This window comes from Cryptomeria japonica, chromosome 9 (genome assembly GCF_030272615.1).
Source record: "Cryptomeria japonica chromosome 9, Sugi_1.0, whole genome shotgun sequence".
In the NCBI taxonomy this organism is placed as follows: Eukaryota; Viridiplantae; Streptophyta; class Pinopsida; order Cupressales; family Cupressaceae; genus Cryptomeria; species Cryptomeria japonica.
The window spans coordinates 265,278,797-265,302,977 of NC_081413.1; the positions used below are offsets into that span (position 1 = coordinate 265,278,797).

The following is a 24,181-nucleotide window of genomic DNA, read 5'->3' on the forward strand; positions in this document are numbered from 1 at the left end:
AAGTTGTCTCATTTCCTAGATACTTGTTCATGAAGTCTTTAAGAGGTCTCTAGTCATCCATCTTCAACATCATGTTGTGATTATGCTTTATCCTTGGCTGGGTAGAGGGTTCCTTATCAATTCTTGTTACCAAAAATCTATCAATTGCTATATCTAACACATTAATCAAAAGCTCTAAGTCATTACAGATACCTAGTTGATCATGTGGCTAGTGAAAAATCCAATATTTTGCTTTAGCCCCGCTGTAATTGTCATACCCAAGCTGGTTTCATTACTTACAAGTCAAGACAAGAAAACAAAAGAAAAAAGTGTTATGTCCATCTCAAGACAAAACAAACAAAAAAATGATATATTACTGAAATATCATGCATACAAATGCGACAAAAAAAAAAGAAAAGAGCTTGACTATGGGAACATGCAAGTAACTCCATCAAGGCTATGGATGCCTATTGGCAATGGAGCAATATTTGAGATATTATAGTGCATAACCTCGTCGAAGCCCTAAAATATTGCTGGCAACAAGGCTCTATCTAGGTTGCTTTTGAAGTCATAATAACTCACATAACTAGCCACATAGGATTCCAAGGGTCTTTAATGGTTTTAAGAGTCTGAATGAACTCAAACGCACACACATGGGCAAAAGAAGATCAAAGTTTCAAGAATTGATGGAGAAGTTTTTCGTGCCTCCAATCATAAATCTTGGTTACATAGTGTGTTAGGTTGGATGGTCTAAGTCTTTTGAGAATGGATTGAACTCCTATCTCTGAAACATTTCGCACCTTTAATCCAATTAGTGCATTTTAGAATGAAAGACACACACACTCATCCTTGTTCGAATAGGAATAACATTTTTGTCATGCATCCTGCATTAGCATAACTCATATCAAAAGTTTATTGTCTCCACCTCATTATGCATCATCATGTTATACTTGGGGTCACAACTGAAAAAATTATTCCTAAAAATCATTAAATGTCATGAAAAAATAAAAAACATTCGAAAAATGATCTTGAAAAAATCCTAAACAATCAAAAAATGATCCTAAAAAATAAAAAACATTCGAAAAAAGTCCTAAAAAAATTAAAAATCAAATGTCATGAAAAAATCCTAAACAATCAAAAAACGATCCTGAAAAAATCCTAAACAATCGAAAAACAATTCTGAAAAATAAAAAACATTCGAAAAAAGTCCTGAAAAAATTAAAAATCATAAAACATCAAAATCAAAACAAAAACATTCAAATACGATCCTGAAAAAAGAATAAAAACATTGAGAAAATACCAAAAAATCCTAAACATCAGAAAAGCTCTTCGAAAACAAAAAACAATCAAAATACCAATTGTAAAACTTGCAATAAATTGTCTCACAAGAAGAAAATGCCCCAACAGATGTCCAACAAACACTTCGCACGAAGTTAAACAAAGGATACAACTATGTAACCAAGATTTATGATTGGAGGCACAGAGAAGTTTTCCGCACCTCCAGTCAAATCCTCCATCACATGTCGATACTGACCCCTATCCTCCATCAGTCATTGCAACAAAGTAGCGACCAAATCCTCTAAACGCCTAACCTGATCTCTCAATCCCTCCTCATCTCCTCTATCCACATCTACAGACTCTGCATCCTGGGACATCTCCACATCATAACCATCATCCCCGCCCTCATCTCCATCACTACTCGATGACCCTGATCCTGACTCATAACTATCATCAGAACTGGTCATGGATGCAGTATCTCCACCAATATCCACATCCTCCCTATCACTGTCCACCTGCCTTGTGACCGTTGCTACCAGATCTATACCTCCTCCATCCCTACCTCCTCCACCCCTACCTCTTCCATCTCTAACTCCTCCACCCATACCTCCTCCATCTCTACCTCCTCCACCTCTAACTCCTCCACCTCTAACTCCTCCACCCCTATCCTCTCCACCTCTCCTTTTGGAACCCCTACCATGTCTAATTTGGTGAGCACCAATCAGAACTATCGAATCTGTCAAAGGTATAGGCCTATGATGTATCCACCATACACTATATTGCATTGTGGACCTTGTATCTGCTACAACAAGCCACCATCCTAAAAAACATGAGCAAGAGCATCAAACTCAACAATAGAAACATGAGGTTGTATACAAGCACCTCAATCACCAACCTTTCGAGTAGTGTAAGCAAAGTAAGTTGTCACGTCTAGAATACCCTGTACTTCCCCGAACTATCTGAGCACACAACCAAGAAGATGCATATCAATAACCCTGTGACTACCAATGTATCAACCAATAAGATATATTTGTTGTCGACAAGAAGGAAGATGTTGAGCATCATCAGTCCAACCAGAACAAGTAAGATAAGGTCTCCATGAGAAGTACTGTAAGATATCAATCTGATGATGCCAATACAAGATGTTACCCAATGCCCTATGCCTCACACCGACAGTATATCCATAAGCATATGGCTGCTCTAGCTCTAAATATATATGTAATGTAGGAGGAAAAATAGCTATGTGTTCCCAGGCTCATGTCTAAAGAAAAGTAATACCACATCCAACTGATTTTTGCTGCAAGTAAACAACCCCATGCATCTAATGATACAAAGTCGCAAGAAGACAAGGATCCCAAGAAAACACATGTCTGTCAATAATCATATCATGTATAACATGTCCCCATCCAACAGGAAAACTATGGGCACGTCTATCAGGAATCAATAATCCAACAACAATACAAGCAAGCACAATGGTGAGATCATCATAATCAAAATCATCCCAATGAATATCATAACGACCATGGATATATAGATCCTGCTCCTCACTCTCGAACAATGTACACAAAGCTGAAATACCATCATCATGATCAAAAGTAACACACCTACCAGATATTGCAATGTGTAAAATATGCCACACATCCTCAAGTGTGATAGATGCCTCACCAGTCGGTAGATGAAAAGAACATGTCTCTGAATGCCACCACTCAACAAAAGCAATAATCATAGCCATGTTGGCTGTAACCTTAGGCAAATGTACAATATAATATAATGTAACTTGTCATAACAAAGTGGTATCCTCTACATCCAACTCATGATGTCGATCAAGACTTTTTGGCTGTGTCTGCCTAGCAAGAAGTACTGGATAATGCACATGCATTTGGAAAATATAAGAATGAGTCAACTACGTCATCAAAACTATCCAGACACATAAATTAAAAGAAGAAGGGCTTTTATTATCAATTGCGATTCAATATTATCATATGCGAAGAAAAATAAGCAAATGCGACATGATATAATCAAATGCAATACAAAACATTCAATTGCGATACAATTTTGTCAAGTACGACATAAAGTTAACAACTGCGACATAAAATATCAAATACGATGCGTTAAACTCAATTGCGACATAATAAAGTCAATTGCGGCAATGCCGATACTCAATTGTGACATGCATGAAAAATGAAACACCAAAAAATGATTAATTTTTTTTGCAAAATACAGACAAAAACAAGTAGAAAGGCAGACAACTCACCATGCCACTAGTGCCGGGAGGTCTCTGATAAGATCACACTTACTCAAATAAATGCAGCCTCACTTTATGACCCGCCATTTCGCTCCAAGGATGGCAGAAGCTCTAATATCTCTAAGAAATTCTTTTAAAACAAAAAAATACAAATGAGCTCAAACCCCTACTAGTCCTCAATTTATAAGCTCAAAAATTAGGGTTTCTTAACATAAATGCCCGTGGACCCCTCCAACTTCAATGCAGTGTTAGACATAGAAAATGAGATCAAAACTCTTTCAAACTTCATATTATCACTATCTAGCATATTTCTGAAAAACTGGTCTTTGGTCCAAAAAATTTCGACCAATTTTTTTGAGGGGGCATTATACCCTAGCGTCACTGGGGCATACTGGGGGGCAGTTTTTTCTTTTCATTTTCTTTGAAACAACGTTGTTTCAACATTGTCTCAAGGAGGGGCAAATGTAGACACCTAAAAATGTCTCATTAATTCTACACTAATTATTCGTCTATTTAATTATTAAATTATTTGATTAAACTAACTATTTCTTCTAATCATCGCTTTTCAATACTTCTAATTATTCTATTTCTATTCTCAAATCATTTTAATCATCTAAACATATCTCAATTATTAATTAAATATCAATTATTTAATTAATTATGACCTTTCCCTTAGTTAAATAATCTTTATTATTTAATTAATTCAATCTCCTAAGTTTAAATAATTTTATTTAAATTATTTAAATTAATTAATTATTCCTCCATTTTCCCAAATTATAATTTCACATAATTCCATCTAATTTCATCTCATTTCTCCCAAATTCGAATTTCATATCATTTCATTTAATTTCATATTGTCAAATTCACATTTTCCCCAAATATGAATTTCAATTAATTTCTTGTGCATTTCAGCATTCGAATGACCAAATTCAAATCCAAAATGAAAATGAAAATCAAATTCAATTTCAAATTCGTACAACACATGCCGAAATTAGAACTGATTGATCAAATCAGTTGTCTAATCAGTTAACTCAGTTAACTCATCAATCATCCTTTTTAACTCAAAATTAACTTTTTATGACTAATCCATCTATTCAGTCTTCTAATCAATCAAGTGGGTCATCTCCTCAATCTATTCAGTTCACTAATCAATCAAGTGAGTTGACTAATCCATCTATTTAGTTCACTCTCCAATTAATCCAGTTCACTCTTCAATCAATCCAGTTGACTAATCAATCAAATGAGTTAACAAATCAATCAATTAAGTTCACTGATCAATCAACACTTGAGTTCTATTTCTCACCCCCTTTGTGTTGAAAATCTATAAATTCAACCTCTTTTCATCAATTCAAACTAGCTTTTCTAGAATCGCAGTCTTCAATATTGTTTCTTATCTTATGCAGGAAATCAAGTGCAATACCTGAGAGCCACCTATATCAACAACAATGGAGAAGAACAATGGAAGCACAAGTGGAGAATAGGGAGTTTTAATTAGCTTAATCTTCTTATTTCCTTTATTTATTTCATTGAATTATGTTTAGAATCGGTTTAATTAGTTAAGGATTCTTGTGATTCATCCTTTTAGTCTAATTAGCCTTAGATTCCTGATGATTTCAAGCATGATGACATGCACTTTAATGATATTTAATTTTATGAAGTAGATATTGTCGTGTGTGTGAAGTAGGGTACCTGCAACTGCAACACAAACACTCAATAGATCATTACAAGCATGGTTAGAAAATTAAAATCAAATGAAAGATAAACCATGACAAAGTGACCTATCACCTCCTAAGAGATGCGAGTGTGGATTTTCTATCAGATCTAGATGAGCAATCCCAGTGACTTGACTACACCAAGCTGAAGGATTTAAAATGATATGATGTGCAAGCTAGATAAATGCATGATTAAGCTAGATTGATCCAAGAAGATAATTATGCTAATGATATGCATGATTATGCTAAATGATAGATGCAATTAAGCTAGATGAGAGATTGATTATGCTATATGATAAAACAATTATGCTAGCAGATGATCAAATTAAGCTAGATCTAAGATGCAATTGCCTATAATAACAATGCTTAAACTAGAATGCTAGAAATTATATGCCTATAATAACCATGCTTGAGATTTGATGAGATGGGATGTACCTATAATAACAATTCTTAAAGGATATGAGATGGGATCCTATGTGCTCCAAAATGGGGGATATTTATAGGATTTCCAAGGCCAGGGGTGAGGTGGGAGGAATCAATGGTCAAGATTGAGTTTGAAGATATCAAGGGTCAAATTGGAGGAGGTTGGAGGGAGGGACACTTGTCATCTATATGGTGACAAGTGTCACAGATTCTTGTTAACAAGAGGGCAAGTGTCCAAGGGAGGAGACATGTGGCATAAGTGCCATGTGTCTCAAGGAGAGAATATCAAACCCATAGGAGGTTAGGATAAGGAGGCTAGGATGGGGTTAGCTAAACCTAGGATTAGGTGGAATGGGTTAGGTTAAGGGGTGGTTAGGTTAGGTGGTTAGAAGTTAGGAGACATGTGGGAAATTTGAATTTAAAAATTCAAATAATAGGAAAAGGATAATTAACTTTCAACAACTCATAAGTTGATTTGTTTTAATTAATTAGGGGATTAGAAGAAATGAATTAAATGGGGGAGGATTAATTAATTCAGATTAATTAATCAAAGGGGACTATTGAAATGAAATTATTAAATAAATCCTTAGATTTATTAATAAGCAGGTGAATGGGGGAATTAATCAAATTGCTAGTGAATTCAATTAAATTGGAAAGGGGGATTAATTAAATAATTGCTTATTTAATTTATTATCTTTAGACCATTCTTAGGTGTATACATTTTGCCCCCCTTTGAAGCAAGGTGTGATGATGCATTGATTCAAAGAATAATCTCATCTTGATGATGTTGATATGATATTGGTTCTATAGGATGCCCTAGACATTGATTGATAAATTGCGATATGATGATTCCCCCTTGGAAGATCAATTTAGATAATTGACCCGTGGAGTGTTTGAATCTTTGTGAAATTGACTTCTCGATTAGAAATGATTTGATTTCTGCAACATTGATTGATGAAAGTGTGAGTTCTTTGATCACTGTGATGTGGTTCTTGATGTGATGATTAACAGAGGTTGATTGAATTGATAAGATTGATTAGACTGATGAGATCGAGATCTAGTTTGGTTTCAGGAATGCCACCTCCTGTATAAGACAAAGATGATCAAAGCATATGGTTTCAAGAATGATATATCCTGTATAAGACTTGATCAAAATGGTTGCTTCCAGGAAATATACATCTTGTATAAGACATGATAGAATGGATCAGATGAGATCGATTGATAGAATTGATAAGATTGATTGGATAAAGAACTGACATTTTGTTGATATCATGTTGCAGGAAGATTCAGATATGTTGATGTTGGCATATTCAAGGGAGTAGCATAAGATTCGCTTTGGGTGAACAACATCTGGAGAGAGATGAGTTATCGATCTGATTGTGTATACACCTATGATGATACATTGATGTTTCCTGCAATAGATTTGGCCTTGGATAAGATGAGCTTTTATGATCCTATGCCAGAATGAAATGCAATCTAAATACAAATGAAATGCAAATATGCGATTGGACGAGTCACTAGGTTATTGCGTTTTTGTCATCATTGAGCTTTTAAGATTTGGGAAGTGAGTGCAAACATCAATGATATAATTGAACCAAGATGACCTGAGTGTCGCTTGCATAAAACGGGTAGTACTAACCATTTCTATATGCAAATCGGAAATGTCTTCAATGATACTCTAATGATCATGTCTTGAGACAAATTTGCACATATTAATGATTAATTTATAGACAACAGACAAGAAAAATATCGGGTTCCTTCCTTGTTCCTCTAGTCAGAGACATCTTGGTGTCACTCAGAAATCATGATAGCGAAAATCAAGATATAAAAGCTGAACCAAAGTGTTAAATTTATTATCCAAAAGGTATCATCCATTGAGATGTGTGTGATGTGCTTAGACAGACATGCGATAGTTTGATGGTTGATAATTTGATGTCATATTCAATGTTGGATGTGTCTCAGTTTCACTTGATAAGAGTTTTCTAATTGTTGTTCTACCTGTTTGATGAAGCTCAAAACGATCAAATTTTTTGTCCCCAGCTAGGTGTAGGATTTTTACCCAAGCCTAGAAACAAATTTATTATGATATACCCAATGATCCAAAACATGGTGAGAAATCAGTTGCGATGCTTGCATATGTACAAAGGCTTATTTTGTGGATATGAACAACACTAATCGAAATGAATGCAAGTGAACCAATAGATGGAAGAGCTAGCTAACAGATAGCGCCTATTGCCAGGTTTTCACCATCTGTTTTTATTTCACTTTTTCTCATATTTGATTTTTTTTTCTCTGTTTTCGTTGTTTTTGTATTTTCTGGTTTTCACTTTTTTTGAATTTTTTTGCTTTTTCAAACATAAAACTTCTTCAGATGCATGCTATTGATGGGTTCCTCAAGCTGATCCCCATCCTATGTTGATAGCTGATATGCTCTTGACCCAAATATTGTTGTAACCACAAATAGACCCAACCAGTTTGGTTCAATCTTCCCTTTCTTTTCTCGAGCTGCCTGGTTGCATGGATTTTCCTTTAGTACTAGTTCTCAAACTTGAAAATCTTGTGGTTTGACCTTGTGATTATAAATTGGGCACATTCTTTGCTGATACACCTTCAAATGATCAAAGGCATTTTGTCGTCGTTCATGGATCAATTCTAACTCTTGTAGTCTGGATACTCTTTGTTCTTCATCTAGGATAAGACCTTTTAATGATACTCATAGACAAGGTATCTCTACTTCTATTGGCAGTATTGCTTTTGATCCATAGACAAGAGAGAAAGGTGTGGCACCTATTGGTGTGCAGATACTAGTACGGTAGGCTCATAGAGAAGGATTCAATTGAATATGCCAATCTTTGCTAGCATCATTCACTGTCTTTTTGAGGATTTTCAGAATAGTTTTGTTTGATGCTTCTGCTTGACTATTTCCTTATGGATAATAGGGTGTGGAGAATCTGTGTTTGATCTTAAATTTTTCACATAGCTCTCATACATCCTGGTTCTTGAATGGTTGCCCATTATCAGTGATAATGGTCCTGGGTATGTCATAGCGACATAGATGTAGTTCAAGATAAATGCATCAATTTGTTTTCCTGTGATATTTATGAGAGGTACTACCTCAATCCATTTTGTGAAATATTTTGTAGCTACAAGGATGAATTTGTGACCATTGGATGAAGGATGATTAATCTTTCCTACTAGATCAAGACCCCGTTGGCAGAACAACCAAGATGTTTCCAAAGCATGAAGCTCTTGTGTTGGTGCATGAATTAAATTTCCATGGATCTGACATTGTTTTCATGTTTTAGCTATTTGAAAATAATCTTTTTCCATAGTTGGCCAATAATATCCCAAGCATATGAGTTTTTTCAAAAGGGTAAGACCATTTGAATGAGTGCCACAAATATCGTTATGGACTTCATTTAAGGCCTTCTCAAATTCTTGTTGCTTGAGACATCTTAAGAGAGTACCATCTAGATCACATTTAAAAAGGGTATCCTCAACAAGAGTATAATGGGAAGATTGGTGAATAAATTTTCACTTTTGGTTGTTTGACAAGTTAGGAGGGAGGATATTGTCTTTTAGGTATGTATAAAATTGGCCATAGGGGGAGGAATCATGCCCAACAAGGTGACAAATAATTTGGGAATCAGGACAATTATGTGCAGGGTAAAACAACTCTTCCACCAGGAATTCGTAACGCTCCTAATTTTCCTGTGTCTGAAGTAGAGAAGCAAGTGTTGCCATGGCATCTGCTGCTTTGTTGTCATTCCTCGAAATCTGCTCAAAAGTTATTTTGACAAAGTATTTCTTGACATCATCAACCATCTTCTTATAAGGCATTAGTTTCTCATCCTTTGTTTGATAATCATCATTGATTTGATTGATGACAAGTTGAGAGGCTCCAAAGACCCGAAGTTGTGTAATGTTCCATTCTATGGCCATTTTGATTTATGTGACCAAAGCTTCATATTTTGTTGTGTTATTGGTACATGAGGAGCTTAATTTGTATTCTTTTGGAATTATATGACCTTGTGGTGTGATGAATAAAATGCCTGCTCTTGATCCATGCTATGTATATGAACCATCAAAGTACAATTGCCATATCTTTGTGGTGACCGTTAGGATATCAACATCAGGAAATTCAATGTGTAAAGGATGATCATCTTGAAGTGGTGCATCTTCTAGTTGGTCTGCAATGACTTGCCCATTGATATCTTTTCTGTCCACATACTCAATATCAAACTCAATTAGGATCATCATCCATTTTTCTAATCTTCCTGTTAATTTCGCCTTGCTGAGCAAATACTTCAATGGATTGATTTTATCAATCATCTTGATGGAGTGAGATAGTAGATAGTGTCTTAATTTTTGAGAAGCAAACACTACCACCAAGCATGCTTTTTCTATTGGTAAATAGTTGAGCTTGTATCCCACTAATGTTCTGCTGATGTAGTAGATGGCTCATTCTTTTCCTTCATTATCCTGTTGTGTGAGAAGAACTCCTAATGATACTTCTGTGGTTGATACATCTAGTAATAAGGGCTTTCCTCGAATTGGTGACATTAGGATGGGTGGTTGCATGAGATAGGCCTTGATCTTGTCGAATGCATCCTCACATTGATTATCCCACTTGAAATTAACATTCTTGTGTAATAGATGAGTAAACGGTTGACATTTATTTGCTAGTTGAGCAACAAATCTTCTGATTGACTGCAGTCTACCTTGGAGTGATCTGAGTTGACTGATATTCTTGGGAGATGTCATGTCCATGATTACTTTGACCTTAGCTGGATCTACTTCGATACCCCTAGCTGAAACAATGTATCCTAATAGCTTGCTTGAAGTAACACCAAAGGCACATTTCTTGGGATTGAGCCGTAGCTTGTACTGTTCTAACCGGTCAAAGATCTTTTCCAGTATTCCTATATGTTCTTCTCTGTTGTATGATTTAGCCAATATGTCATCCACATAGTCTTCCATGAGTGTATGCATCATGTCATGGAATATCATTGTCATAGCTCTCTAATATGTAGAACCTACATTCTTTAGTCCAAATGGCATGACGTTCCAATAGAAAGTACCCCATAGACTTGTGAAATCTATCTTTTCTTGATCTTTAGGTGCTATTTTAATCTGGTTGTATCTCAAGAAATCATCTATTAGAGAAAACATGGAGTGTCCAACAGTTAAATCCACAATGATGTCAAATTTAGGCAAATGAAAGTCATCCTTTGGACATGTATTATTAAGATCTCTGAAGTCTGTGCATACTCTAATACTTTTATCTGGTTTGGAAAAAGGAACGATGTTTGATACCCATTGAGGATATGCTACAGGTTTGATGAATCCTACATCCAGTAATTTCTTTAGTTCTGCTTTGACAAGAAGAGCGATATGAGGATGCATCTTCCTTAATTTTTGTTTAACTAGTTTGGCTCTTGGACTGACATTTAAGTGATGCATAATAAGATCTGGATCCAACCCTGGCATGTCTGCATATGACCAGGTGAAATGTATTTGTCGTCATTTGAAGAAGTCCATATATTGTTGCATTTCTTGCTCTGATAAAGAAGTTGTTGGATGTAGAATCTTTGGTTGCTCTATTGTCCCAATGTTAACCGCCTCTATTGCTTTGATCAAAATTGATGACCTTTCTTGATAGTACTTAGGTAAAGTGTCAAATCTCCCATCTTCCAACATCTCGAGGAGGTTTTCACCGTTAGATGCATCCTTTCTTTTTACTTTTTCTCAGTATAATGTTGCCGATAAATGGTTTTTAGCATTAGACCTAATATTATTTTCTTTATTTTCACTTTTTGCGACTGAGAGATTTGGCACCCATTTGACTGGAAGATGTGTTGTTGAAATTCCTCGTGAAATTTGTTATGGGTTTGATTACATTTAGATATAAGGATATGGCATGGTCATTAGGAAAGGTATCAATGGCAGTATGTCTTTCATTTTTCTAGTCAATAAGTTCAGGATGGATTAGAGGTAAGGGGTCCCTAGGTTGATATGTTTCAAAGGTATTAAGGGTCATGATAGAGATGTCAAAGTTTTCAATATGTATTTCAATGTCTGGAAGAATACTCTTATCAAAATGACCTCTCGCAAATAGCTCCTGATTGTCCTCGATTAAGTCCAAGTCAATCGAATGTGATTCTAATTCAAGTGGACTATTTCCTAACATTTTCCATGCATATGCATGAACTACATTGACACCTACATCTTCCTCAAAGCAAGTTTCTTCTGCTGATTGTTTATAATGATAGGAATCCCATTCCCATTCATTAGAATTTGTCTCACTTGTAGCTTGCAATCTATAGATATGTTCATATAGCGTTTTATTTGTTTCTTTTTTTTTCTTGCTATATCTTTTCTTCTCTCATATTCAGCTTCCTCTGGGTTGATATTGAGCGTTGTCAACCTTGCTATCATCTCTCCTTGATTTGTACCAGCTTCTTGTTTGTTTTTATTAGGAGTTAACACTGCTTGGGAGGTGCCTTTAGTTTGTTTTTCCTGTTGATTAGAAGCTTTCTTCTTTTGCCATTTCATATTTGTTTATTCTCATTGCTTGGTAGATGTTTCTTCCCTTTCAGTTGCAAGTTGTTCTTGTCTATTTTCATGTTCATCTTGTTGGTGGCTAGAAGATGTGTCCTCTTGTAGAGGAACTTGTCCATACCCTAAGCCTGATTTGTCTATAGCTTGCTAAGTATGTGGTTGGATAGGTTCTGAGATAACTTCTTTTCTTTTTCCGACAAGACCTGTTCTAGTGTATCCCATTTTTTGAAGAATGTTAAATCCTTTTCCATATTTTTCTGTAGGTATTTTGACATTGTTGATCTTTTGTTGGACTTCTTCATCCTTATATAGCCACTATAGCACATCTTTGTCTTCTATTTCCTCTGATAAGGTCCCAAAACTAACAAATGCTCCATCAAATATTGGAAGATGTTTCACAATTGGTTGCTATTTAGAGTTTGATGGTTTTCCATAGGATTTAGGAGAAAGTGGTAATTGTGACGGTGAATATTCTTTGTTCCCTCGATCTCTTAGCTGCATTTGTTTTTCCATACTTGACAAAATTGAGGAAAATGATTTTTCTTTGGATTGTGTGTTTGAAGACAATGCCTCCCTATTATGAGGAATAATGACCTCTTGAGCTAGTTTTAGATTACTATAGTCCTGGAATGGATTTGAATCTGTTGAGATCATGATTTCCTACCCATTGTAGGGAAATTTCAGGCACTGATGATATGTTGATGGAATAGCTTGTATGTCATGTATCCATGGTCTTCCCAAGAGTATGTTGTATGATTAGTCCAAGCCTAGAACTTAGCATGTTGTGTCCTTCTATAAAGGTCCCATTCTGATGGGTAATACCACGATTCCTTTAGTGGAACACTCTTCTTCATCATATGCTTTGATTGTGATCTTTTTCTAGGGATCAACTGCATCTTCAGATTAACCTAGAGAACATACAAGACTTAATGAGAAAATGTTTAAGCCAACTCCCCCATCTATTAGGACACATTTAACAAGCATCTTATGAATGAGGACTTCAATATGAAAGGGAGTGCTATGGGGATGTTGCAAGAAATCAATGCTTGGACATGATGGAGATGAGCTTTGAATATGATCCTCTGAAATAGGTTTGATGACCATTATAGATATCCCTTGGGGAACTTCATCCTTGGGTGTATTGTTTGGTGAGGATGCTATGGAAGGTTCTTGCAAGTTTTCAAGAGGTGTAGGAATAGATGCCTTTGGAGAGTCAATTTGCTTATGGGGGGATGAGCCATTGCTAGACATAGGTGCATGATTTTGATCTTCCTCAGAAAAATCCCTTAGGGATCTCTTTAAGAGTTGCACAAAAGAGCCACCTTTCTTTGGAGATGCATTTGAATCCTTGCGAGGTTTTGACATAGTTGGCTTTTGATTTTGGACTTTCTTAATTTCTCTGATATGTTGACCTATTATGTCTTCTTCTTGTATTTTGTTTTGGTATGCAATGTTTCTATGATCTTCATCTATTTCAAATGTTTCAATTTTTGTTTCTTCAATCTTACGCCTCTGCGCTCTAGTTAAAACGGGCATACACGTGTGTTGAATGTTGTGCAAGGATTAAATTGTCTAAAAGGTGTTTCGATAAGTGATAAAATGTCAATGTAGATATGGTAGAGTGAAATGACATGAAAAGATAATTCAAGTATTTGTAAGTTTGTAAGTTTTTCGATCTTTGGTTGAAGTGCAATGATGATGATTTTGATAAGACCAAGTCCAATAGGAATGATATATCCTATGATGTGGGACAAGGTTATCCCAATCAAACATTGTAGTTTCATGATAGAGGATGATAGATCCTAATTAGAAACTATGTTTTGAGTGATTAGTTTATCAAAGAAGGTGATGATGCACTTTGAGATGTTAGATCTTGAACTTGTTGAAGATGAATACTTGAAAATATTGGGGTGTCTAGTTCTAGAATTCATTTTGATAGAAGATTACTTAACCGAGCAAACCAAGAAGATAACCTAAGTACAAAATGACAGATATCAAGTTTATATGCTCACTATAAATTGACCAAGAAAACATGACATATCTGGAAAAGACATGCAAGAAGACAACTCTGGACTGACAGAGACATAACTTCGTACGACAGTTTACATAGTCCTAGATTACAATTCATATAGACCCATACGACAAAGGCATATTCTTGTACGACACTTCCCACAGAATGAGACGACAACTGATAACAAATAATCTTTTGTTGATTTGACTCGTACGAAAATTAACACAGAACAAGACGATAAACTAGCTTTCTCATACGACAAACTAGAAAACTCATACGACTGAGGATAGAGCAGAGACAAAATTTTGACTTTGACAGATTTTTTATCAATGTTGTTTGATGATTTGGTTATATTTTCTAGTTTTAGATGTCTTAGTCTCAGTGCCAAGGATGAAAACACAACAAACACATGATATGATAAGTGACCTCAAGCACAACATGCTAAATCCTAAGGAAGTTGGCTGAGAGAGAAAACCTTTGCTTGCAAACTTAGGTACACACCCAATAGCTAATTAGAATATGACCACTAAGTCTCACGCAATGGATTCTCAATACCCTATTATCCGAATCCAAATGCTAATGGGGGTATGATATGGCAAGTCTCTTGGGAGAGTTACTATCTCTCTTGCAAAAGATTATCCCCCTTTCGAAGGTGAATTAGGTTGCTTCTATCGTAGGGTTCCTAGTAAGGATTTTCATTTGGAATTACCCCTTGTAGTTGCGCAAGTGCGATTGAGGCCTATATCCCAACAAGATACCGAAACAAGAAGTAGTCACGCAAGCGTGATTAAGACCTTGAGGCCCTACTAAATGTATGATATGAGAGATCTCAAAAGAGAAAACTCAAATAATCAAATCCTCTGAGACTTTAATCCTGAGAGGCCTATTTTTAGAGTGAGTTGGAAAGCTTATGTCTAGCTATACTCACTTGGGTCGTTCTCACAGGGTGATTACTTTTTCCCATTGTGATAGGCCCACTAAAGGTATTCAAATCTCAAACATAGAAGCGCTTCAAGGGTCGAGATTTCTAATTGTCCAAATGGACAAGAGAATACTCTCCTACCTTTTAGACAACTTCTCAAGCATAGAAAACAAGATGTTTATTTACCAATAGAAAATTAAGTGTGCCTAGAAAACTTTAATATGACACAAATTTTGGTTGAGCTTCCTTTAGAAAACCTACAAAATAAATACATTAGTAATCATGTTGTTTTGTTGAATTGAATTTATTTAGCAAGCGTAATCTTCGATAATCATCCTGCAAAAACTAGTTAGGCTACTAGAAAACTCAAAATTAGGCAAGGGTTAGCATTAGTAATAGCCAAATTGAAGCATACAAACCCTTAAAATACAAACTATTTTAAGAAGAAGAAAATCATACGAGTATCTTTACCTGATAGTATGATTGTTCCCACATACCCGTATGAGTGCACATAGAAACTTGTACGGTGCTGTAAAGGTACTCGTATGAGATTTTGAAGTAGATCTGACCAAAAACCCATGAGATAGAAGGTTTTGATGATGCAAGAGGCCAATAAATTAGATTTCTTGCCCCATGGTGGGCGCCAAAATGTCATGTGTGTGAAGTAGGGTACCTGTAGCTACAATACAAACACTCAATAGATCATTACAAGCATGGTTAGTAAATTGAAATCAAATGAAAGATAAACCATGACAAAGCAACCTATCGCCTCCTAAGAGATGCGAGTGTGGATTTTATCTCAGATCTAGATGAGCAATCCCAGTGACTTGACTACACCAAGATGGAGGATTTAAAATGATATGATGTGCAAGCTAGATAAATGCATGATTAAGCTAGATTGATCCAAGAAGATAATTATGCTAATGATATGCATGATTATGCTAAATGATAGATGCAATTAAGCTAGATGAGAGATTGATTATGCTATATGATAAAATAATTATGCTAGAAGATGATCAAATTAAGCCAGATCTAAGATGCAATTACCTATAATAACATTGCTTAAACTAGAATGCTAGAAATGATATGCCTATAAAAACCATGCTTGAGATTGGATGAGATGGGATGTTCCTATAATAACAATGCTTAAATTATATGAGATGGGATCCTTTGTGCTCCAAAATGGGGGATATTTATAGGATTTCCAAGGCCAGGGGCGAGGTGGCAGGATTCAATGGTCTAGATTGAGTCTGAAGATATCAAGGGTCAAATTGGAGGAGGTTGGAGAAGAGATTGGAGGGAGGGACACTTGTCATCTATGTGGTGACAAGTGTCCAAGGGAGGAGACATGTGGCATAAGTGCCATGTGTCTCAATGAGAGAATATCCAACCCATAGGAGGTTAGGATGGGGTTAGCTAAACCCAAGATTAGGTGGAATGGGTTAGGTTAAGGGGTGGTTAGGTTAGGTGGTTAGAAGTTAGGAGGCATGTGGGAAATTTGAATTTAAAAATTCAAATAATAGGAAAAGGCTAATTAATTTAGAAGAAATGAATTAAATGGGGGGAGGATTAATTACTTTAGATTAATTAATCAAAGGGGACTATTGAAATGAACTTATTAAATAAATCCTTATATTTATTAATAAGTAGGTGAATGGGAGAATTTAATCAAATTGCTAGTGAATTCAATTAAATTGCTAGTGAATTCAACTAAATTGGAAAGGGGGATTAATTAAATAATTGTTTATTTAATTAATTATCTTCAGACCATTCTTAGGTGTATACAAATATTATATATAATTATAAAAAATGACATATTTAATCCAATTATATATGATCTTGCAGGTCTTCAAACAAAGAGAAAATTTGCATGTCTATGGGAAAGAAGAGACTACATCAAAACCACAAAGAACGACACCTCGCCTATGGAATTTGGAATATAATAAAATTAATCGTCAAGGTTATACATTGGATCAAATTGTTTATCTATGATATATGATATGTTTGGAATTTATATTTTTATATTGTGTTTTGTTTACTCATGAGCTATAATTGACAATGATTGTCATTGTTAATTTGTTTAACTTATATGCTTCATGAAGGTTGTCAAGGCATTAGTGGTTGGCTTCCAGAAGGACTAAAAAGTTATCCTAGACAATTTAGTAGGTTACCCTACTATGAGCAGCTACAAATTATGCATTTGTTTGATACAATTCATATAAAAAACAATATAACATAAACGTTATGGAAAATATTGGATGGAAGGCATGACAAAGAAAAAATTGTCAAAATTTGTAGTGATATTCATGAAGCCAATCATGCAATGAAAAATGTCATTTAATTAAATAGCGATGGAGACCAAATTAATATAAGCACCCTTCCTTGGTTATTAACGGAGCAGCAAAGCAATGCTATAAAAGAAGTCATACGGAAAATTTGATTTCCCATAGGATTTGCAGCGAACATAAACAATATCATAACAAAGAAAGGTGAATTTGGGTCAGGGATGAAAACACATGATTGGGATACCTTTATTAAGGTAATTATTCTGGTATATTATATATATTTGTATACTACATGTACTTTTTAGTGTATTATGTTTACTAGTTTTGGAAAAATAATGAAAAAATCATTTTATAATTGTTGCAGTACGTTCTACCCCTATCTCTCCCAGACAACTTCGACAACAATGTCAATCAATTTATATATGATCTTGGAAAATACATGAGGTAAGTAGGCGATATTTTTTCAATTCGTTGTATGCATCTTATATTTTCCATTTATTTTACTTGTTATGTAATATATTGAATATTTTTGTTAAATGTCGTTAATATATTTGCGCCTTGAATCACTTGTAGATGGCTGTCATCTAAAGAAGATATAAATTTTTGGAAGATAAAAATTCCTCATCTGTGTGAAATGCAAAAGTGTCTACCTTCAACATTTTTCAATGCATAAGAACACTACCTCATACACCAAGTTGAGGAGATTGAATTATGTGGACCTATACACACAAGGTCAATGTGAATGGCTGAGAGGCACTTGAAATTTTTGTAGGCTTTGGTTAAACAAAGGGCACATCCTGAGGGTTCTATGGTGGAGGGATATATGGTATACCAGACCATGGTGTACTTTATTGAATATCTTCCTAAGTTTGCTGCAAAGTTCCATGTAGATCACATTTGGGATCCCAACTCCATTAATAGATTCAAAGGGGGGTACCTGATGGGGAAAGGTAGATTAAGGAAAGTGAGAGGTAATTATAAGATGGTCATGGAGATTAACTAGAGTACATATTACATTTGGTTTTTTATGTATATTGTACTTATTTAATTATTAATCTTCAATATACATCAATTATAAATTAAGGTCGTATACTGTGGTAATTAACTAATTATACATCATTCGTGAATTTTAATTTTTTTTAATACAATTGGTCGAGAGTGGGTTGCACTACATTTGTACATCACAAACAATCTTGATTGGATGACGGTATGGATTGAATGATGTCAACAATCTAGTCGTGCATTAACATGGGAAGGTATGGCTTCATTGGTTAAAGAAGCTCATCATAATGTAGATTCCAATGTTACACCAAGGGAAAGTGATTTAGCATATGGTTTAAGAGATAAACAGGACGTATAAATATATTAATCAACCATATTATTTAATTATTTTTAATTATATTATTGATGTATATATATATATATATATGTTGAGTTTTTTTTCTTTGCATACATTCTACCAAGAATAAATATTTATCATTTGACGATGCAATAATTTTTACATGTTTGACATATTGGAGGTGAAACACCACAAGGCTATGTGGTGCAATGGTCGTAAATTTTGAATCAAAAAGTTGGATGACATGAAGAAAACTTGTGATTGTGGGATAACTGGAGTCTTTCAGGTGACTAATGTTTCATCAAGAAGCAACATACATCTAGAAGTCTAAGAAAATCAATACTATGAGATTTTGGATTATATACTTGAGTGTGAATTAAGTCCTTCAAATTAGTTTTGTTTGTTGTCCAATGGTATAGGCTACGATTGAATGAAAATGATCCCGAGAGAACTGTTATTGAACATGATAATGGATCTATCATGATTAATACAAGGTCATTCGAGCGAGCTAGAAATGAGCCCTATGTTCAAGTCCAAGCCAATGTGTGCAGGTATTTTACTCAGAGGTTCCAGGTAAACCGAGTTGGTCATTTTTTGTTACACATGATCCAAGAGGAAGGCTGGTAAAGTATATTGTGGTGGAAGAAGAAGATACCGAAGAACTAGAAGATGATCTAGATGATGATCAGGATCAACAGTTAGTTGATGACATGCTCGAGGAAGATGTCGAAGAAGAGGAACTAGATCATGATGATGTAGGAGTTAATGTTCATGAAGATGATATATGTGTGGATGATAACATTATCAAAATTGATATCAATGATGACGATGATGATATGACCTATCCTTACAGTGTCAAATCTAGATCAGATGATACAAAGAAAGAGTTGGATGAAGAAGAAGATCAATGACATTGAAATGTATGAGTTATGTGATTATATTATCTATTTGATATTGATTTCTTGATAGAATTATATTTGACTTATATGGTTACATTATTAATTCATGAAGTTTTTAATTTTTATGCCATATGTATCTTGATAATCCAACCATGTAATAGCATATATAATTTCTTCACATAGAGATTCAAAGCTCAACAATTATCAATTGTAGATAATAACAACAAAGAACTGATTTTAAAATGAAAACATCCACAACACCATTTGCAAATAAGGAAACTAATTTATGTATATTACTTATAAAAATAAGAGTCGTGTTCTTGGAACATAAAAAATGTTTGAAACTTGAACTTCTAAAAACTTGTAAAAGCTTAAAAACATATATCAACTTGTCATTTGTAAATGATTACATCAAGTACTTATAACACATCATAGGGTTACACCCTTTGAAAAAGTCTTTTGGAAGAAAATTAAAACATTAATCTTTAAATGAAAGTAGTTATCATCTAGTAAGGCACAAATGCACTTTGGTTAAGTGTGCCAAGTATTTCTCGCTGAAATGAGTATCATAGTCATGAACACTGTCTCGTGCCTCCACCTCCATCAAAACCATGACCTCCATGTAGTTTGCCACTTTGTCGGTGTCCTCATCTTTGACAACTTTTATTGCATCCTTGAGCACCTATTGGCATTCCCCAATCCATTCCACTTTCTCCTTCTGATCGCCATCTTCATCAAGCAAATGAGGGATGTCGTTTGATCCATCACCAAGGAAATAAACACCCTTAGATCTCAAAGCCTTCGGATATTTTTTATGAATTTTTATCAGTTGTTCACAATTTTTCATAGCCTCAAGGTCTGTTTCATCTTTGCCCTAAATCTCTTTAAGTTGTTCATGCAGTCGCTCATCCAATCTCTCTCGTGCTTGTCAATGACAGTCTCATCCTTAAAGTACATATCCCACTATTTATCCATCTATACAATTAAATTTGTGAACCTCTTTTGTATGAGTATAGATAGAGTTTCATTCTTGACATTTGTCAACTGGGCTTGGAGCTGAAGATTCTCTTCTTTCAATTTTCTAGCTTTGGTTTGAGGCTGCGAGCTTTCACCTTGTGTTAATAGTTTTTGTGGCTCTTTTTATTTCAACATTTCTCTCAAATGATCAATCTCTTTATTTATTCTAATTTTCTCAAGTTTGGTTGACTTGTTTTCTCTTAGCAACAAATGAATTTGTGCCTTATTCAATTTGGCAATATTCACTCCCAGATCAGCTATAACTACAGGATCTATTTCTCCAACCTTCAGAGTCATTATGTGCCCAAAGGCCTTCCATGTATCAATCACCATGGGTATTTTGTGTGGATGATATAAAGACCAAATCAACATAGAGTTCTCATCTGGGTTGTACACAGATCCCATATACACTTGGGTCACACCTTCTGGAGACAACTTATGTTTTGCATCAATATCATGGAGAAAACTATCAAATATCAGAGCTCAATTTAGATCCCATCCAGGAAAGATTAAGACATCTGCATCTTCAAGTAATTTCCTCCATCTCTCAGGAGTCATTTGCTTCATTTCTTGTTCTACTTCACTTCTCAAAGAAATCAATAATTAGTTTTCATTGGAGGCATTCACCTCTCTAGAACTCTCCCTAACTGATTTACCTTTTGTTTTATACAAGAAATACTTCAATTCAGAATACTTTACAAGTCTATCATCAGGCACAAAATCCTTACAACCCAATTTCCTTGGATCCTCTTCTATGGGCACTTCTTCATCTGGATCCCTAACCGGGGACAATTTCTCTTCAATCAACATCTTGGAGAGCTTCTCAAATAAAATCTCATCTCCTTCTGATGATCCCTCGTTGCCAGAAGATGATACATCAATTGTTTGCATCTCTCTCGCCCTAAGCTCCATTTCTCTGTTATGGTTATCAATGGCCAATTCGGCCTCCTCCTTATCCATGTTTCTTATCAAGTCATCCCTTATATATGGGATGTGCATATATTCACTAAGTTTTTGTTTCTTTTTTGCTGAATGAATATATCCTTTAGGGTCAAAGCCTCTCCTTGGTGCTCCCAACTTTAAGTTGAAATGTGCTAGTTTATGCCATGTGAGCTCTTGACCTTCTTTCCCAGTAACAGTGAATTCTCCTATACATAAAGTTATAGGCATAAAGGCTTGCTTGTCATGTGAACTCAAATGCATGTGATTTGAAACTCCCATCTACCTAATGATTTTGAAATAGGTAATGTCAGGCACAGTCTTGGGTATTAGAAGTGGAGATTCCTCAAATTCATAGACTATAATCATTGTTACATCAGAAAAATAGTACCAGTCACCCCAATTATACTGAAATATCTCAATCCCCAAGTCTGTAGGCCTCAAAAATTTCTTAACTTCTTTTGAAAGTGCGAAATTGCACGGGTGATCATAGAACTTGTATAAACTTTTTACAAAGAACTCTTCAAAATGAATATACTAGATCTCACAAATCTATAATCCCATATCGAAGTCCATAATTGGACTGGCAAAGGTTGATTGTCATCATAAAATTGCTTTATTCTCATCTCCTCGATCCATAGAGAAAGCTCTTTACCATATAATAACACCATATGCATTAGCATAGAATAATGGGGGAAGCAGATTTTGGAAGAATCCTTTTTGATGGCAATGAGCCCTATATCAATTTGTCTTGCTATAAATGTAGCATAGTCAAATTCTCTAGCATTCAGGCTTTGAACATCTACTACAATGACCATGGATTAAATCTTCATGAAATCTAGAGTGTTCAACCCCAGGACTTGGACAACTGAGAAATTGGTATACTTCAAGTAATTTTTGAACAAATTCACATGAAAGGCAATTCCTTCCTCTGCCTCCAATGGTGCATCAGAACTGAGCATATGAAGAGGCAATGTCCATCCTATATAGGTGGTGTCTAACCTTCGGTATTCCTTCAAAAAATCCTCAAGAATAATGGGATGTTCGTAAATCCCAGGCAAATCAAAAACTTCAAAAATTGTATCTTTTAACACATTAAAAAAGGGATTCCAATCTCCACTGCAAATTTCCCTCTTCTTGGGGTCATAGTTTTGTGCCAACAATTTCAGTATATCCACAATAACGTAAACATTGGGAACACCTAGTTTTCCCAAGCCTAATCTTCACGGGTTGCAAATCGGCTCAGGACTGTCACACCTACGGTAATGGAACAAAAAAAAATCATAACCCCTGATAGTTGTATACACATCTCTCACATTATTATAATGATCTTCTAGTCTCCATTGCGCAGACCTCTTAGGTTTAGGGGTAGAAGCAGATAATTGGTCTAACAAGTCCTAGCTCAGTTTTCCCTCCTCTACCTGAGTTTCTATGTTCATCTCATTAGTTTTTTGCTTCTTCCCTTTACCCTTACTTGTTTCCCTTCTCTTCCTCTTCTTGACACTATTGGAACTTTCCATTTTATAGGCAATTCGACCAATTTCTTGAGCAAATCACATAGGAATTGCTCGAGATACTTACTTGTTTGTCCGATGTTATTGTTCTTCTCAACCCACTCCAATTTCATCCCTAAATGTCTGCACCTTTGGTGTGAAAAACTTCTTGAATGCATTCTCAGAGAATGTCATTCATGCAACACTAAATTTTTCAACCTGCTAATCAATGGAGTAGTCTTTTTGAAGTTTGAATTGTGTTTTGTACGTGTGACATCAGTTTAACTCTTTTCTATCGATGCATCTAAGTTTGGCGCCATTCTAACAAATTTGTCACTTTAGATAAATTTTCTCTTATTTTATTTTATCAGGATAACTCACATCATATAGATAGCATTCTATTCCTATCCTGATCTTGTATATGATTCCGATAAAACTTGTATCGACATAACATGTTCTGAAATACACATGTCAAAATAGTCTACTCTATTGGCATTACAAAATTATGCTTCTTCGCCTTTGGTAGTCATTCCGATAGACATCTCAAGTGTTGCGTTTGGTATAACTAAATCGATGTAACATGATTGGAATAGCTTGTTCTATCAAAATCACAAAGAATTGTCATTTTTATTTTATTAGTTATTTCGATAGGTGTTAAGACTTCATGTTCGGTAATGTTATCCCGATGTTGATGTTTATCATTGAATTAGTTTTAACTAGGTTAATTAGATTTATTGTTCTCCAGATTTAAGCATAGTAAAGGCAATGAATGCATAAAGACAAAGCACAATTACCTTGGGAAAACCTCCTAGGAGGGAAAACCTAGCCAGAAAAGATCCTTAGATCTGATTATGGTTTTGAATTAAACTAATAATTACACACTTATCTAGAGTATAGATGTTGCAGTCACAAGGAAGATGACATAGAAGTCTACACAATTAGTTTGCTGATGGAGATCATGATTTGCAATCCTTCTAATCTGACTTGATATGCATAACAAGGGTAGCTGCACCTTTCAACTAGTTCGTAGTCCTTCTATAGGGTTTGTTTGGGCCTTCAATGGAGCTCTCTATCTCTT

General features: G+C 35.1%; 1 protein-coding gene across 1 annotated transcript; it reads right to left on the minus strand.

Annotated features, from left to right (window-relative positions):
* Positions 1-1,529: 1,529 nt before the first annotated feature.
* On the minus strand, positions 1,530-21,631 carry LOC131858361 (uncharacterized). The gene is made up of 2 exons (XM_059211583.1): positions 21,328-21,631; positions 1,530-2,077 (listed from the first exon to the last, which is right to left on the minus strand). Exons 1-2 carry the CDS (start codon positions 21,629-21,631, stop codon positions 1,530-1,532), a joined length of 852 nt encoding a protein of 283 aa, XP_059067566.1.
* Positions 21,632-24,181: the final 2,550 nt, after the last annotated feature.